This window comes from Paramacrobiotus metropolitanus, unplaced genomic scaffold (assembly GCF_019649055.1).
Source record: "Paramacrobiotus metropolitanus isolate TYO unplaced genomic scaffold, Prichtersi_v1.0 Parri_scaffold0000020, whole genome shotgun sequence".
Classification (NCBI taxonomy): Eukaryota; Metazoa; Tardigrada; class Eutardigrada; order Parachela; family Macrobiotidae; genus Paramacrobiotus; species Paramacrobiotus metropolitanus.
Genome location: NW_026570240.1, coordinates 871,070 through 888,200, shown reverse-complemented (window position 1 = coordinate 888,200; position 17,131 = coordinate 871,070). Strand labels below are relative to the sequence as shown.

Here is a 17,131-nt window from a genome sequence, read left to right as displayed (position 1 = left end):
TGCACAGTACAGAGTAAGTACTTACATTTAGGGTTTAGGATTGATAGCATCGAAATATTTTACTTACAAGTTTTGTGTGGAATTGCACTGTGCACTAATGGTAAGATATCCATATAAAATTCTATGTCTTAAAAAGCAGCCCAGCAGCTGTTTTGAGTTTTTGGTGAGTAATGAGTATCATAATAAGAAAGTATACTTCTATTAATTCAGCCAACGCCGTTCCTACAATAGTGGATACTTCTTTAATACTACGTTGGCTTTACGAATATCTATATAGAATACAAATGCGTGACTTCAGGTTTGTGCGGATACATAATATGTGCACTGCTTATCATTAGACCTTATTGCAAATCGGCTGCCCTGATCATCTTGTCGTGGATACACTTTGTGACAGACAAAGCCATTTTATGCAGTTAAAAAAGTACTTTTTGACAAGGGATAGTGCGGTGCTTGCTACAAGAACGGACATATTATTTTATAACGTATTGCTTTTACAAAAAAAAACTGAAAACCAAAAAGTTTTGCTATGAAACTTACAAATTGTATTCGGCTGCAGCACAGAAGTATTCACCGCGTACAATACATTGAGAGCCGAACAAATACGGTGTGCCTTAGTATATATTATTATGGGAAGCCGAAAGGGATGAATTAATGGGATGTCAATGCGGCAGTGGTGTTATTAGACGATTCGACTGCATGCAACGCAATCGAAAATCAATATGTTCACGCTGAATTTTCTAGACTTCATCCGTTTCCTCACACGCGTTTTTCTACTGATCCGGGAGTTAGGCATGGATGTGGTGACACAGTTAATACTTTTAGGGAAATGTGGTAGGCAATGCAGTTGGCCTACTAGGGTAACGTAATGCCCTTTTGATATTCTGGTGGGAAGTTAGCAGAAAATCGTATTTTGAAAGATTTATGTTTTATCTCATGCGAAAAATAAAGTTACAAGTCTGTTTCTTGTTTTTTTTCTGCACACTTTTGGTACGAAAATATTAATTAACCTTACAGGATAAGATTCAGTGCATTTTTAACACATAGCTGTTGCACGTAGAGTATAGCAGTTCTGCTGTACGAATTTGTCAAAGAGAATATGGACTGGATGCTTTACGGTCTTTAACCAACCGGCTTACTGGTCTCGGGATCAGGAGTAAGGAAATGCAATGCAATACATTATTATTATTATGAATATTATTACTATTTAAATAAGTACTAAGTACTCACCATGTTATGTCGTACAAATTAATACCAAAATAATGAGTATTTGTAAGTTCACAATGTGTAAAGCAAAACTTCGACAACTTATAGTGGCTTTATTTCAACGCTTCGAGTACATATTACGGCATCACTAAAAATTAAATTAGGATACTACCGAGAAACGACCAGAAACCTAACGTTTCCTAGCTGGAGTGCACCATTAAAAATTATAAATTTTGCCATAAGATAGTACAAGTGAGCGGAAGTTCAACAGAAAAGTTAACAAAGAGTAATCCTAAAGAACATCAAATAGTTGGTAAACTAAATAAATTGACTTAAAAAACCTTTTACTGGATTATTAAGAAATAGTGCTAATTCTACAACATCTTGCCAACAAAAATAGAGAAAAAAATTCCGAGGTCGCCGATGGAACTCCGCAAATGTTGATATGGCCACTGGTTCTCTTCACCCGCATCAACTACTCGGTGCAATGTTGGATCAGTACTTACCACACGCTTGCATAACTGCACAATAACAAAGCAGAAAGGTGAAAAGGTCACAAACAACGTGGATGTAGTGTTCCACTTAAGAGTCAAATGCACAAAGAAAATGAAAAGGAACAGGTACGAATTCCTAATCATAAGAGGACTGTTCTGTTTGTAAGGTCATCGGTACAAAACCACAAGAGATTTCTGCTCGTTTTATAATAGCAGGCCACATTGTGCCTTTGATATCCACCGCGAACTATGTATCGATTATCGAAGATATACGAATATGTGATGCAGGTTCGAAAAATTTGGTTCCCATTTGAAGAAACAATCGAAGATATCCGCGGGAGAGGCTTGAACGAGAATTTCGAAGAATAAAAGATGAAGCAGACTGAGATACTGTTACAGGTACAGAAGACAGGCGCTTTTGAGTTTGGTTGAGAGGAATAGTGGCCGCCACAGCAGGCTGGAAAAAAGCACATGAGTAATGCCCTCATTAGTTGAGAGTTAATTCCAGATCTTCAAGAAGCTATCCCATGAGCCAGTTGCCACCGCCATGCCATCTTCCGTCACGCCTAGACAACTGACGCGATTATCATGTCCGGCAAGCACGCCTACAAAGAAACGCCAATGAGCTAATCGCCGCATTCTCACGCGACTCCCCGATTTCCGTCCAGCTGTTCTACACTTTAAAAGGAAACTGTAAACATTTGTCTACTCTTTGCTTTACGTTTGCATTACTTTAAACTGATCCTTGTCTTTCAGTGGTATCATTCCCATTTTTATGCGATATATAGATAAACTTCAACCGTCAGCTGTACGCTGCGCTCCTTTCCGTTAATTAAAATAAATCTTTTATAGACAAATTAAAGAAGCAACACGTGGCACAGAGACAATGGAATACGTCGCTGTCGGTAGCCCGGGACGTGTATTAATTGCCTATGCTGATACTAAAAATTTATCGTCGACAAACTGTTCCGTGTTCGTTAATGTAGATCTTACCGGCGCGGTCCGCTTTCATTGAGTCCCAAACGTTACAATTAAAATCATCATAGCCAGCCAGTAGCAGACGTCCAGATTTTGAAAATGCAACGGAGGTTATTCCGCAAATAATATTATCGTGGGAGTACATGGCGAGTTCTTGGTCAGCTCTAATGTCAAAAAGTCGACAAGTGGCATCATCCGATCCCGTAGCAAAAGCATCCCCATTTGGAAAAAACTAGTGGAGACAAAAACGAAAAAATGTCGAAAGTAATCTAGCGTAAGTGTTAAATGATAGTTACAACTGAATTCTAAAGCTTCTTGACCAAGAACGAAAGCCATTGCTACGATATTTTTGAACAATCTTTGAATGATTTCCAGTGACTTTGAATGGATTTTTATGCGAAGTATGTATACATATGCTCATGAAATATGTTATGTTGTATACTATAATATTTCAGAATTTACTTTCTATATGCAATTTTCTTACCGTGACTGCGTTTATGTCGGATTCGTGTCCCGAGAAGGTCTGCCTGCATAGTCCATCACGGATATCCCAGAGCTGAAGAAGAAAATCATTCTATTGCAACAAAATGTGATGCACCCTTATGGATGATTTTTTTTCAAAATTTAACGATAGAAGCAGCCGTCGGATGTACACATACGGCAGCGTTATTATTAGGAAAATTTTGCTACGATTACTGTAGTGCAGCTGCATGACATTTCCGTTGTGACCTTATACACAGATTTGCTCTGGGCAATGAGCGCAATCAAAGCACAGCGCAAGCTTACTTTAGCGGAGGCATCGCAAGCACCGGAAACGAAGGTGCGCATGTTTGGAGATAAAGATAAGCTCATGACGTCCCCAGTATGTCCGGTGAATGAAGTGCTTTGCTGCCCGGTCTCAATGTCCCAGAGGGCACTACAACAGCACAGTGTTTAATTATAGTTCACGGATTAGCATCATCCACCTTTTAATACAAAATTAATGTAAACGCTAAAATTTCAAAAGTAATAAAATCTCCAGGAAATAGACTTTACAGTGTGAGTACACTGGACGCGATACCATAAACTACAATATCTATATTATGGTATGTGGTAACCTTTTTCACCTTTACTGAACTATTTCATACCTATCTTTGTTTTACCGGCTTACCATTAGTACACTGTTCATGGTAATTATGTAATTAAATACAGATTTCAGCTTCCAAACCATACTGTTATTTGGCAGCTGGTTGCACTTTCAGGTTAGATTATGTGCGCTCATTAGCATTGTTCCTACTTATTTACCAAGTCATATCACCGGAACTAGTAACGATTTGGCCATCGTCCAGAAATCGACAACAGCTCAGGTATCCCGTATGACCGGGGAGCTCCCTTGATACACGAACGTTGCCTTCGCGAGTTTTGAGACTGTATATGGAGCATATGTTATCCAAACCACCACAGGCAACATAGCTGCCGCTGGGAGCGTATGCGCAAGTCATAACCCAGCTGGACCTCAATGGAATGGCGTGTACCTACAATCCACATCGGTGCAGCTATTATTACACAACCAATCAATAATCACACTGTAAATCACCAAGAAAGCCTGAGTTGTTTTGGCTACGTGCGCTAAAAAGCGATAGTTTGTAATTTTCGCGTTTCTCCTTTAATACGCGCTGTAAAGCCACGCACTATAGACTGCCATGCAGCAAATTACGCCATACGCCAGAATTACCGACATCTGCCTTATATAAAAATAAGTAATGAATAAAGTTATGAAAAATCGTAAGGAGTACTTATTTTCATGGCTTTTCGAAAATTAATGCACTAATGCAATTACGACATTGCTGATCGTTCAAAAGTGTTGGAAAGCAAAAAACAATTTAGGAGTTCGACTTATCAGGCTTATTCTAAATACTCTAACTTGTAAGAGAGTGAAGAAAGTTTTACATTCCAGGAAATCTTCGTTTCTCGTGAGCAAGGAGAAACTGTAGCAAACAGCATTACCACTTGATGTGACGTCAAGAGAAAGATAGATGTTATTGATTTTTGCACTAAAATATACAGTTTACAGCTTCGTGGCCCACATCGCCCATCGTCAATATTACAAAATGTTGCGCACTGAGCAACCTGCAAAGCCGACTGCAGGAGAACTAAAATTATTGTGTTCCCACTGCACAATCGGCAGAGCTGCGCTTCAGTACTGCACTGTACGGCACGTGCACATGAGAAGATCTTTTGATAATTAATTTAGTTTAGAATTAATAATATTTTTATCCAGTTTCTCCATAATTATTGTTTCAACTGAAGAACGGACACCCCCAAAGACGACCGGTCTTAAGTAATGCGCACTCCAATTGCAAGTTTAACGGTGTGTAAACCGCACGACAGTACAAACCTTGTTAGTTGTATACGAATCCCAGACAATAAGCTTCCCATCCTGAGAAGCGGATACCAAATTCCTGCAAATACAATTATGAAAATTATAGAACATTGTCGTATGCATTATGACGGCCGAACTGTTTAATTTGTAAGAATCTGTACTCGTAGGTATTTCATCGAGTTTGGAATACAATAAAAAACCTGGCGGTTTGATGCAGATTGATGTGTGACGCTGGTTTGCGTAGTTACTGCGCTTAAAAACGACTCGCCTTGAATCTGATCCCCAATGCATGGCATAAATTTTTGCGAGGTGACCTCGCAGGGTCCTTCTGGTCCTCATTTGGATGCGCCCGACCGGATCCATATTTGCGGTCGCTTGAGCCAGCGTTGTATCGCATGCCGCTTTCCGTGCATCCTACATGAAGCAACGTACAATTAAGAATTGTCTAGAGGAAAGCTTGACGTCAACGCTAAATCTACAAGTGCCGCTATTTTGCGCTTATTACTTCGTATTATATGAAGCATTAACCAGTAAAATTGTTTCTTATGTTTTGTGATTCACAGCTAATAATAACTCCCCCTGGGGTTCTATCGGAACAGCGCCATCACGAATGTGGAAATTAAAGCAGCCCAATAATGAAAGCCAGCAGAATAGACATATTTCCAACTATCAAAAAGCCAGATAAATTTGAAAACATGACGGACCTAAATTATAATGGACAAATAAACTATTGAATTCAGTGCATTTTTTTCTGTTCTTGATACATCAGCGACAATCAGTCCCTACAGAATGGTATTTCAAGTATTAAGTATGTATCATTATGTATATGTATGTCACTATGTGTATTCTAAACCATATTATATGTGTTAGTATAAATCCATAATTTTAATTTCTCAACATAAAAATTGTTTCTTGAGCCGGACTGCGGTAATGCCCTGGTTTCATTGCACTGTGTTAGGAAGAGTAATTCGTTAAAAAAATTATATGTGGCGTACCCGTCGCTCGCTTACGTACTTCGTTCAGTTAGATACAAATACATATTAAGTATAACCAATCCGACCCAAATTAATTAGTTTTGCTTTACTGAGGTATCTACAGTTTTGACGACACATCACAAATAGGAGTCTTAACTTTTAACTCCGAAATACTGTCAAGAGTTACAGTTACGGAATTGCTCATATATCTATTTATATACGAAACATGTCCGTGTTGACGATATGATACTGCCTTGGCGCGTCTGGACTGTGCGCGAAAACTGTCGCCGGCGAATGCTTCTGGGCGTTAACCCGAGTGACAATAATATAGTAAATTATACTACAGAGGAACCGGAGGATATAATGGAAGCCGATACCGAACCATGGATGCAGACTGCGGGCGCGCGCTGGATGCGGCTACAGCCAAGTCAAGCACCCTATCCCGGAGATCGATCAAGTAAACCTTTAGTCAGCATCACGTGATTGCCCATGCTCTGCTCCCACTATCCAATGCTGCCGTCGCCCGCAGTTCCCGGCCCGAAATGTAATCCTAAATTTTACTGTACACAGGACTTGTGTATGCCGTATTACAAGACGATCCGTGTACGACTGCACCACAGATCCCTATGAAATAAATCGTCCAGCACAAAGCCATTAGGGAATGACTGCCTATCTCGTGCAACTCCTTCCTTGGATTACACTATTTCCACGTCGATGAATCATAAATGTGTAGTGCGTGCCATAAGCCCATAATATATCGCTGGTTTTCTTCAAAGCTTACTTAAGCAATATAGTTGATTATTTTGTATAGGCTCAGTTACGGAAACCGGCGATAAAGTCGTGGTTTAATTAAAACCAGGAATAGACAGATGCATTTTTGCTTTCACTTTATCGGCAGCTGTCCTACGACAATAGAAGGTGTTCATTGTACAACACAGTAACTGTGCATAAACAGTAAAGAAATACTGACCAAATTAAGTTCATTTAAATTCTGTGCAGTTGAATCCTCAGCAGGGCAAAAACACCGGCCCAAAAAATTGTGAGCTATGGAACCAGATAGGGCGTGAGAAAATTTTGTGATTTTGTTAATTTATCGCATTAATTTTTCTGGTATATTGTGCGGCAATTTGTGCTTGCGGCTTTTTCTGAGGTCTCGGCCCGCAGTTGTTTGCTGAGGTTGGCGGCTATACATATCTGTACAATGCCACTGAACTTCGCACTGTAAAGTTTCTTTAATTATGTTTAATTATGTTCCTCGACAGAAACAATTTCCTTTAACAACTACTCGCCAGAAATAGAATCGTAAAGGTTTAGCGCTACATATTTCTTGGGCATTATTAATTTTATTGAAGTCAGGGCGACAGTCAGGCTGCAGGTGGATGCTATACCTATACGATGTACGCAAATCATGTACCGGCTGCAATTTGTTAAGGGTCATGCATAAGCACATTAGTACAAACATTAATTATATATGTACACTGCGCTGCATTAATGGCAAGGTGTGGACACGTTGTGCCAAAATTAATTTTAGCAGCATTCGTAAGTTTTCAGTTAAGAAATGTACAACGAGTTCTACTGCGCGAGGAAATTTTCCATACTTAAGATTTTATGTTTTTTGACTAGGTACAGTATTGTAATTAACAATACCGACGCATCCAATACAGTTTTGTCCTCAGTTAATTAAACGTGTTATGGTATCCAACACTTACTCTGATTGTTGTACGGAGGGTTTCGGCTTCCTGCCGTAACTGATCCAGTTCACTCATACTGATGCCGATCGACGCCTTCTGCGCACTTTCCGTTTGATTTCGGCAACGAGAACAGGAATGCGATTGCTAATAGTGCTGCACTTGCAGGCTATCTTTGCTTTCCACCACTCCACGGCCAAACAACTATCCCAACTGTCATCATAAAGCCAATTATATGCCGATGACTGAGGGGGCAATTCCTGTTGAATGCAGCATGAGCATATGGTCATCCGGATGTTAAGATGCGGGAGGATAATTGTCAATCATAACGTGTTAAGTGGATTCAAAACAAAAAGAAGTTAATCAGGGAAAATTCGGGAGGAAGAGATATGACAGAGATTTAGAAGAGAAGGACAATCGCAGATATTGTCTTATGGATACAATCATATAGATCGACCTTAAGTATATCGGAGGTTTTCACATAAACTGTTCATAGCAGAGAGCTTCAGAGAGCTGTTCATAGCAGAGATATGTCAGTATGATACGGCTTGTGCAGTGTGTATAATACTATACGGGCGGCAACAGCTAGGGATCGAACATAACGCCAACAGAGCCGGGAACTTAATTCCGCCAGGCAATGGGAGTAGCGACTGGCTGTGAAATACAAGCAGCAGATGTGAAGTTTGCTTTATCCATGCAGCGCCAGGGTGGCCATGTGCTGCTGGGTGCTGTCACTGCTGTGCTGTGCGATCGCCAATCGGTATATACCGTAGCTGCACTGCAGCGCGCGAACACAGTCTTAGTCGACTTGTTTAAGATCCGTTCGATACATGGGGAGGAAGTAGCTGTGCCGTGAAACAGGAATGCGCAGCGAATGCGGAAACAGCCCGGTTTTTCTTCGGAATAGTCTAAATGCGGTCTACTAGATGTGTGGCAATGATCGACGATGAATCTCGCTTTATGTCGATGTGACCACAGCATCAGCCGAGAGCTGCTGCGCACTCGCTCGTACACGCCGATCGTGCCATTGACGTCAGCGGCACCACCAGGACTAACCGAAGATGATCGACTCCCGCATTTGGTTGCTCATTGTAACGGGGATGTTGCTGCTGCATCTGCTAGCTGGCGCGCTCTAGATGCATCATGTGTACGTCTATCCCAGAGAGATGGATGCCTGATGCACAAGCAATATTAGATCAGGACAATAAAGGGAAAAGGGCAGGGAAAGCGCCATCCATTCCCTCGCATGTGACCGAGCTGAAAGCTGAGTTAATTTTAACTGGTCAACCATTATCCGCGATACAATTGCGATACGCAGTTCTGCATTGTACATATTGGGGAAGGACATCAATTACATGTATCTCTTATTGTATTGTACAGTACATAGTGTTGCATAATAGACTGCGCTGTGGCATTAACGTTAGGACAAAGCATAATAAATCGCTCATTCCATACAGACAGAATGTTTCCTGTAAAGCGAGGCATACAGTTTCACAAATAAAACCATGTTCCCACTAAGACAGCTTAAGATTTTCAAGTGTGTACATAATACCACTAATAATTTAATTCTCCTTTGCCGGTAAACAGGATTTTCAGAGGAGCAGCTATTCAGTCCATCTCTATGACAAGAATAAGGTTGACGCAAAGGTGAAGTAATGCAGCAGCTGCGGTCTGCGCGAACCAAAGCCATTAAATGACGTCTACGGTTTCCAGATTTGTAGCACCCAAAGCGTGAAATACGTACCTACAAAGGCTACATGAATATTTTAGAAAAATCATACATTTTAATATGTCTCAATGTGTACACACTACACAGCACGATAGCTGGGCATCGCTCAAATAAAGGACAATGAAAAATTCAAAAAAGTCTTTTTAATTCACCTGGAAATCTGGAATTTGACCTAACCTTACGTTACATCTTAATATAAACAAAATTAAAAGACTAGCACTGACTTCTTTTGGTTTCGAAAAAAACATTTTTATGATTAATAAAATTGATCCTTGACAATTAACTTATCCGGGAGTAATCTCCCGAAGTCAAATCACGCCTCGCCGGATGACCTAGCGGCAAAAAATCAAATAAGTACTTTTACGAATCTCGAAAAACCGCCCCTATCAGACGGCATTTACGTGTGCTCGGCAGCCAACCGCCATCAGTCGCATTAGTTTTGAAAAATGGCACAGTAGGTGGATACCGACTGGTGGCACACTGTGCGCATTGCTACGTTTACCAGTTTCGGAGTTTTCGATTGCGTCAGTCCAGCAATTCCCTAAATCTACACTTGTGATCGGGTTCTCCGCAGATATGATGGATGGTATTGCAGTATCGAGCAGCCACCTGGCTGAACAGAACCTGGAGAAGCTTAATGTCAAGGAATTAACTCCTTTGACGCCAGAAGTTATAAGCCGGCAAGCGACGCTCAACATCGGCACCATTGGCCATGTGGCTCACGGAAAATCCACGGTTGTGAAAGCTATATCTGGCGTCCAGACTGTCCGTTTTAAAAATGAACTAGAGAGAAATATCACCATTAAGCTGGGATACGCGAATGCAAAGGTAAGTGATCGAGCGCGCTTAGTTAGTTATCCACGGTAATCTGGGAGACTCCTTGAAGTTCGCGGACTTGGGAAAGCCCCAAAAACTCGAAATGTGGTTTAATTTATTTAGTTTTGCTTTTGGCTTCTGATGTTTACTGTTTGCGGAGGGAGATTTTTTGAAAATTTCTGGGGCTCAAACCTCTGTCGCGACTGAAAAGTACCTAGACTGTATGATACAATGTTGTGACCGAGTGCAGAGTGCTGTGCTTGTTCTCTATATATCTGGTTCACCGATGTTCTTGTTCTTAGATTTTTAAATGTGATAACGAAGAGTGTCCGCGACCAGGATGTTACCGTTCAGGGGGCAGCATGAAAGAGGATGTGTTTCCCTGCGATCGGTCCGGGTGCGGGGGAAAATTCCGATTACTGCGTCATGTTTCTTTTGTGGATTGCCCTGGCCACGACATTCTGATGGCTACCATGTTGAACGGCGCGGCTGTAATGGACGCCGCACTGCTTCTGGTTGCGGGCAACGAATCGTGTCCGCAGCCCCAGACATCGGAACATTTAGCTGCCATTGAAATCATGAAATTAAAACACATCATTATCCTTCAGAACAAGATTGACATTGTCAAAGAGACTCAAGCGAAGGAGCAGTATGACCAGATTCTGAAATTCGTTCAGGGAACGGTCGCCGAAGGCGCTCCGGTAATCCCCATTTCTGCCCAGTTGAAGTACAATATCGAAGTATTGTGCGAAATGATCGTCAAGAAAATTCCTATTCCGCTGCGGGACTTCACATCGGAAGCGCGCCTGATTGTCATTCGATCCTTCGATGTCAACAAACCGGGATGTGAAGTGGACGAACTGAAGGGTGGCGTGGCCGGAGGAAGTATTTTGCGGGGCGTGCTCCGCGTCGGTCAGGAAATTGAAGTGCGACCAGGGATCATTTCGAAGGACGCGGACGGCAAGCTAATTTGCCATCCCATTTTCTCGCGCGTGGTGTCCTTACTAGCCGAGCAAAATGATCTGCAGTATGCTGTTCCGGGAGGCCTAATTGGTGTGGGCACCCGCATAGATCCGACACTGTGCCGTGCCGATCGTTTGGTAGGGCAGGTTCTGGGTGCTGTTGGATGTCTGCCGGCCATCTTCACCGAATTGGAAATGTCTTACTTTTTACTGCGCCGCTTGCTGGGTGTGCGGACAGAGGGAGACAAGAAAGGCGCCAAGGTATCGAAGTTGACAAAGAACGAGATTCTCATGGTCAACATAGGATCGCTGTCCACGGGAGGCCGTGTGGTAGCCGTAAAATCGGATCTGGCCAAAATCAGCTTGACGAGTCCTGTGTGCACAGAGGTTGGTGAGAAGATTGCCCTTAGCCGTCGTGTCGAAAAGCACTGGCGATTGATCGGATGGGGCCAAATCCGCCGAGGGGTTACCATTACACCCAGTCAAGTCGGCGCTGGCGGCAATTAAACCGTATCTTATTTTTTTCTAAATAAATTGTTCATGGTTTTTTGTTTCGTTTTTCATTAATCACTTTCTATAAAAAAAAGCTTTAATGCTGTTGGTGACGTTGAACATTCTGGCAGAAGTGAATTTCTTTACGGAAGATGACAAATTGACAACTCACTACATATTTAGAGAAGTCTACAAGAAACAATGTTCAGATTAATGTGTTTTCTTGGCGAATATACTCTCCGAGGTCAGCTTGGTGAAAAATTCCTGTGGCGATAGGGTCGGCATGCTTAATTTCAGCGCTGGATTTCGCTGCTACTCCAAATCCCTAAAACATAAACATTAAGAAAAACAAACATAAACAAAACAAACCATAAACATAAACATTAAGAAGCTACACAGTACACACTTATTCTGAAAAAGTGCCAAAAATAACGTGATATGCAGCACACTTATGTTTTAACTGGGTTCAACTTCACAAAATCTGCACAATCCATGATGTAAATGCAACCTCAGTACAGTTTCAAACGCACTCATGCACTTACTAATGGGGTTTCCGCCGCAGAGAAAACTACGATTCCGGCATATTTCGGTGTGTTGTCCGATATCCTGTGTATTCCTGATATTGCGATGTTGTGACCGTAAAGGAACTGCTGCTCGGCATTCGGTTTCAGCAAAACACGAAACTGAAACCATGCACAAATATTCGTAGTTCATACAGAAGTATTTAATACAATAATACTGAAGTATTATGTAAATTTACATAATTCTTATGCCGTGATAACCATTCTCACCTGTGCATAAGGAGCGAGAAAGTCCAATGCCGTAATGTGCAGGCGAAACTTCCCTGTTTTCGTCATTTTTCCAAAACATGTCCCGAAGCTAGCAAGGTTGTCGCGACTAATCACAGATGCTTGCTTAACCAGAGATTCTCTGCAACGAGGGACTTAAATTTTGTGTTATGGCTATGAATGTGAAAATTTGTACGCTACCGGGTGGTTCGGTGTTTCACAATACTGCTACCCAAACACATTAGGCAGAAACTAGAGAGCCATACCGTGCGTAGAAAATTCTGTCATTATGCAGTCTGAAACAGTATAATCCATCCGGTCTATCCAGCAAACGCTTGATATTGCTCCCAATACTACAAGTGCAACCAGTACAACGATAAGTACGAAACACACAAAATAAATCACGACTCTCACACAATTAAATTTTAGAAAACAATTTTAAAATAGTAAGATGCCGACTAACAGTGACTGTGAAATAACAAGTTCAACCTTGTTAGAAGTTAAATTAATGGGAATTTCACGTTGTCCAAATAGTACAGTCATAACCAGCAGCACATTACCACTTACTATTTACTGAGCTTTTCGAATACTAAACGGGCCTCCTCATCCGTCAGGGGGCCTCATTCTGGAATCACGTTCAGCGGACTTTGTGAAATGGTCCGGCTCACATCAGATAAACAGCACACAAAGCGCTTTTTTTCGAAGACACACACCGGTTCCCCGGTAATGCTCTGAGCCTAACAAAAAAGCAACGTCTAAATCTGACTGTACTCGTACAAATACGACTATACGAGTACGTACAAATTGTTAAAGCAGTACGAATTCTACCATTTGATTTGTTACACTTACCCAGCTATCTCACTAATTAGTAATATCCAGGTATCGCGTTGTCTCCAAATGTTCGCGCCGCTTCACTCCAGAGGAACAAATATTCTACGCAAGAGCAGTATGCAAAAGGCAGCAAGTTGCAAAACGCTAACAAACTGAAACAGAATGTCCCAAGACCAATGACGATTAAAATTGTGATTTGTGATGATGAATAAATAATGAAATTATAAAGCGCGGTATCAGACGTTACACCAAATGCAATAATTATGAATAGTTGTAATAAAAATTTCGACAGAAATTCTACTCTCACTGTCTCACAAGTGAAATTCAATGAAATATTGGGAACGCAGGTTCTTCGTGATCCACAATTTACGGTACTGCTGCGAAGGTGCCAAACTTCTGCGGGGTGCGCCTGTTGCAGATAGCTCTAACAGGTACAAATGGATTGTCTGACGTCACTGCGGATTACGTGTGTTGCCGCTGTCAGCTTCGCTAAAAACTTCGACAAACACAGATGAAACACAGAACACGGCAGCCTCAAGGGTATTTTGTTCGTAAATAAATGGTCATGGACTCATTTGTAGACAGATTTGATATTCCGTATTACAGGATGTTTGTTTATCTTTAAAGTTTGAAGGAATAAAGTATCGCAAATTATTGCCTAAATTCCGCTGATTAGAGGTACATTTTCTCCTGCACCACCTAACTGAATTAACTTACTTTTATTGGATTTGGACTCTTGGGTATTTGGAAGTTGTTTATTTTATTCAGTTCTGCGAACACTGCGATCTTGATATTTAAGCAAAACTGCGTTACTGCGAAACTCGCCTGATGAAAGCTGATTCCCTATCTGGTGTGAAAGCGAATAATGTCATTGCCAGAGTGGGAAGAAGAAGCGTCCGCACAAAAGACCCTTTTGTCCATTAATCGCAACAACCTCAAACGGCGAGCTCCTTTGAGACCGAACCACGTCGGCAGCGCTATTCCGGAGGTCAATTCGCAGTCCACCATTCTCGCGCCAGACATCAGGGAAGACCGGTGGAATGTCGCTCTGCTGCTGTTTCTTTACGTATTGCAAGGTATATTTTTGAATAATGTGCTTTGTCGAATTGCGTGCACCACATTACTTATTCTTATAGTCTTATTGCTGGTATCTATCATTTATGAAAGTAAGTAGCGCTGTCAATGACGCTTTTCCTAACATCAGATTGCTTAGCCAGGTTTACCGAATTTCTGTTTTCAGGCATACCTTTGGGACTTGGAGGCAGCATTCCGATGATTCTCAGCAGTCGCCATGTTTCCTATCACGACCAGGCATTTTTCAGTTTGGTATTTTGGCCCTTTAGCCTAAAATTGATCTGGGCACCGATTATTGATTCCATTTATTCCAAAGCCTTTGGACGGCGGAAAAGCTGGCTGATCCCGACGCAGTATCTGATTGGAATCTTTATGTTAATTTTGTCTCTGTCGGTGGATTCCTTACTCGGACGCCAACCAGATGGAAAAAATATTATCGGTGCCACTCCCAGCATTGTCATCATTACCGTCATATTTTTTACTCTGAATTTTCTGGCATCCGTTCAGGATATCGCCGTGGATGGCTGGGCTCTGACTATGCTTGCTAAGTAAACTCGTTTGGGAAAATTGCGTTTTGGAAACTTATTTATTTATTTTTGTAATCCGGATTTCCGAAGCTTCGTACAAAAGCGTGTAAATGTTTTTGAAAGCTTGCTGGTAAAATCACCTCGCAGTTTATTCCGGTGTTTTTTGTTCCTTGCGATTTTTAGACTAAAAGGCTAAAATATGGCACATATTTAAACTTTTGTACGTACCGTTTTCGCAATCGGAAATACCTTTACGAAATTTCTTACACTTTTGTTTTGTCACATCCGGTACACTATGTCTCGTTCGTTGCAGACGCAATGTGGGATACGCTTCTACATGCAATTCCGTAGGGCAGACAGCGGGCTACTTTATTGGGAACGTAATGTTTCTGGCTTTCGAATCAGCGGATTTCTGCAATAAGTATATCCGCGATGAACCCGAAGCCACAGGCATGGTGACGCTCCCTGGTAAGTTTGGCACTTAATGAAAACACATTCCGCATCAACCTTCGAGTGCATTGCAGTTCTATTATAATTGTTAGGCTTTTTATGGTTTTGGGGATTCGTCTTCATAATCAGCACTACGGCTGTGTGGATTATGAAAAAGGAAGGCGATGATGACCACGATGCTTCGGAGGGTGTGCTGTCGGCATACAGAACCTTGCTTAAAATACTCAGGCTGCCCAGCGTTATCAGATTGTGTTTGATTCTGCTAACCTCCAAGGTGAATATCACCGTCAATATTGACTTACCTGTGAAAGTCGAATTGTTATTTTTTAATCTAGGTTGCATTCTCGGCTGCCGAAGCTGTGTCCGGTCTGAAACTTATTGAACTGGGTGTGCATAAGGAGCAGTTGGCTTTACTTGCTGTGCCGATGGTTCCTTTACAAATCATTCTTCCGGTGTTAATTAGCAAGTATACAGCTGGACCGAAACCGATGAATATTTTTCTTAAAAGCTATCCGTGCAGGTATGTTGGATTTTACAGGGGAGCTGGAAAATACATATTGCTTAATTGTGGTCATTGTTTTATGGAAATCATCTCCAAGCTGGGCGTTACGTGTAGGAGGATTTTACCCGAAACTTCTCATTATAGATTATTAATGGGTTTGGAATTTGCGCTGGTTGTGTGGATCACACCCAAGATGAAACTAGCGGATGGGTCATTTCCTGCGCATTATTACGGATTAATTTTACTGAGCTATGCAGTTCATCAGGTAAGCCTGGCAGTCGGTGTAAAACACAAGCTGATGATAATAGGGTTTTGCGAATGCTAATCTGGTGGCGGTTGTGTTTGTATTTAGATTGCTTTATACGGAATGTTCGTGTCAGTGATGGGATTTTTCGCGCGTATTAGTGATCCTATGATTGGTGGCACTTATATGACTTTGTTGAATACGGTATACAATCTGGGTGGCAATTGGCCGAATACGTTATCGTTGAGCCTTGTGGACGATCTGACATGGTCTTCCTGTCAAGGAGGGGGCGCAAGTGGTATGAGCTGCAACCAGAAATCGCAAAAAGATGTGAGTTGAATTACGGGCACATTAACTTAACTCATGGCGATGGACTCGCGGATAATCTTTGCAGTTATCACTCCTGTTGTTCGTAATAATTTCTGGTTGCTTTTGCAGGTTTGTGCAGCTGGAGGCGGCAATTGTGTGGTGGATTTAGATGGATTTTATGTGGAAGTGATGGTTTGTTTTGCTTTCGGATTAATATGGTATCAGTTTTTCCGGTCACGCATTCGAACACTTCAGGAACTGCCGGAGCGCTCGTGGCGCTTGCAGGTGGATGACGATAAATAGAAACTCCTGGCTCAGGGCGTCTGTCCATTCCGCTTTGATAATATTAAAATGACCGTAAATGTTTTATAGATGGAAATATGTTTTTTTTTGGAAGTATTGCTTTTAGAACTCAAATCTCATAATATAACCCGTGTCATTTTTATACCTCACAAACAGTTGTTTTTTTTTGCATAACTGGAAGATGCTCTGTATCGGTGTTTCGCCTTTCTAATCAAGAAAAGGTGAACAGTTACAGTTTATACGTGTTTATTTTCTGCGGAGTCTTGATCAGTATTTATTAGTATTTTTTCACTGTGTTTAACTGGTTATCCAATCAGGGGGTTAAATCAAACCATTTTGAAGCGTAGTGTTCTCAATCAGTTACTAATAGAAGTACCGCTTATTGTTAGCTTATATTTCATGTTT

At 41.5% G+C, this 17,131-nt stretch overlaps 4 protein-coding genes across 5 annotated transcripts; 2 read left to right on the top strand and 2 right to left on the bottom strand.

Moving 5' to 3' along the window:
* Window positions 1-1,301: 1,301 nt before the first annotated feature.
* On the bottom strand, window positions 1,302-8,642 carry LOC129586133 (guanine nucleotide-binding protein G(I)/G(S)/G(T) subunit beta-1). The gene is made up of 8 exons (XM_055479151.1): window positions 7,721-8,642; window positions 5,306-5,451; window positions 5,053-5,116; window positions 3,960-4,189; window positions 3,462-3,591; window positions 3,160-3,231; window positions 2,691-2,907; window positions 1,302-2,302 (listed from the first exon to the last, which is right to left on the bottom strand). Exons 1-8 carry the CDS (start codon window positions 7,775-7,777, stop codon window positions 2,196-2,198), a joined length of 1,023 nt encoding a protein of 340 aa, XP_055335126.1. The 5' UTR covers window positions 7,778-8,642; the 3' UTR covers window positions 1,302-2,195.
* A 1,280-nt stretch (window positions 8,643-9,922) lies between these two features.
* Window positions 9,923-11,915, top strand: LOC129586132 (eukaryotic translation initiation factor 2 subunit 3, Y-linked-like). Its single transcript, XM_055479150.1, has 2 exons — window positions 9,923-10,256; window positions 10,547-11,915. The coding sequence occupies exons 1-2, from the start codon at window positions 10,005-10,007 to the stop codon at window positions 11,711-11,713; spliced, it is 1,419 nt and encodes a 472-aa protein (XP_055335125.1). The 5' UTR covers window positions 9,923-10,004; the 3' UTR covers window positions 11,714-11,915.
* Window positions 11,751-13,317, bottom strand: LOC129586353 (60S ribosome subunit biogenesis protein NIP7 homolog). The gene is made up of 7 exons (XM_055479536.1): window positions 13,306-13,317; window positions 13,166-13,223; window positions 13,054-13,105; window positions 12,753-12,839; window positions 12,490-12,628; window positions 12,241-12,381; window positions 11,751-12,023 (listed from the first exon to the last, which is right to left on the bottom strand). The coding sequence occupies exons 1-7, from the start codon at window positions 13,315-13,317 to the stop codon at window positions 11,904-11,906; spliced, it is 609 nt and encodes a 202-aa protein (XP_055335511.1). The 3' UTR covers window positions 11,751-11,903.
* A 504-nt stretch (window positions 13,318-13,821) lies between these two features.
* Window positions 13,822-17,131, top strand: LOC129586184 (acetyl-coenzyme A transporter 1-like). Of its 2 annotated transcripts, XM_055479242.1 has the most exons (9): window positions 13,822-13,995; window positions 14,086-14,393; window positions 14,558-14,939; window positions 15,232-15,386; window positions 15,461-15,642; window positions 15,704-15,888; window positions 16,015-16,135; window positions 16,223-16,444; window positions 16,553-17,131. In XM_055479242.1, exons 2-9 carry the CDS (start codon window positions 14,183-14,185, stop codon window positions 16,724-16,726), a joined length of 1,632 nt encoding a protein of 543 aa, XP_055335217.1. In that variant the 5' UTR covers window positions 13,822-13,995; window positions 14,086-14,182; the 3' UTR covers window positions 16,727-17,131. The 2 variants fall into 2 exon arrangements, with proteins under 2 accessions (XP_055335217.1, XP_055335216.1); XM_055479241.1 differs by having other exon boundaries at window positions 13,822-14,393; window positions 16,553-17,130.

What these genes read in the sequence shown, in the direction of transcription:
- LOC129586353 (XM_055479536.1), bottom strand. An exon ending in GACAGAATTTTCTACGCACG is followed by an intron (nt 12,629 to 12,752) that starts GTATGGCTCTCT and finishes CCCTCGTTGCAG; the next exon opens with AGAATCTCTGGTTAAGCAAG. An exon ending in TTCTCGCTCCTTATGCACAG is followed by an intron (nt 12,382 to 12,489) that starts GTGAGAATGGTT and finishes GCATGGTTTCAG; the next exon opens with TTTCGTGTTTTGCTGAAACC.
- LOC129586184 (XM_055479242.1), top strand. Translation starts at nt 14,183, where the DNA reads ATGTCATTGCCAGAGTGGGAAGAAGAAGCGTCCGCACAAAAGACCCTT. An exon ending in TGAGCTATGCAGTTCATCAG is followed by an intron (nt 16,136 to 16,222) that starts GTAAGCCTGGCA and finishes GTTTGTATTTAG; the next exon opens with ATTGCTTTATACGGAATGTT. An exon ending in ACCAGAAATCGCAAAAAGAT is followed by an intron (nt 16,445 to 16,552) that starts GTGAGTTGAATT and finishes TTGCTTTTGCAG; the next exon opens with GTTTGTGCAGCTGGAGGCGG.
- LOC129586133 (XM_055479151.1), bottom strand. Translation starts at nt 7,777, where the DNA reads ATGAGTGAACTGGATCAGTTACGGCAGGAAGCCGAAACCCTCCGTACA. An exon ending in CCCTCCGTACAACAATCAGA is followed by an intron (nt 5,452 to 7,720) that starts GTAAGTGTTGGA and finishes TGCTTCATGTAG; the next exon opens with GATGCACGGAAAGCGGCATG. An exon ending in CATTGGGGATCAGATTCAAG is followed by an intron (nt 5,117 to 5,305) that starts GCGAGTCGTTTT and finishes TTGTATTTGCAG; the next exon opens with GAATTTGGTATCCGCTTCTC.
- LOC129586132 (XM_055479150.1), top strand. Translation starts at nt 10,005, where the DNA reads ATGATGGATGGTATTGCAGTATCGAGCAGCCACCTGGCTGAACAGAAC. An exon ending in TGGGATACGCGAATGCAAAG is followed by an intron (nt 10,257 to 10,546) that starts GTAAGTGATCGA and finishes TCTTGTTCTTAG; the next exon opens with ATTTTTAAATGTGATAACGA.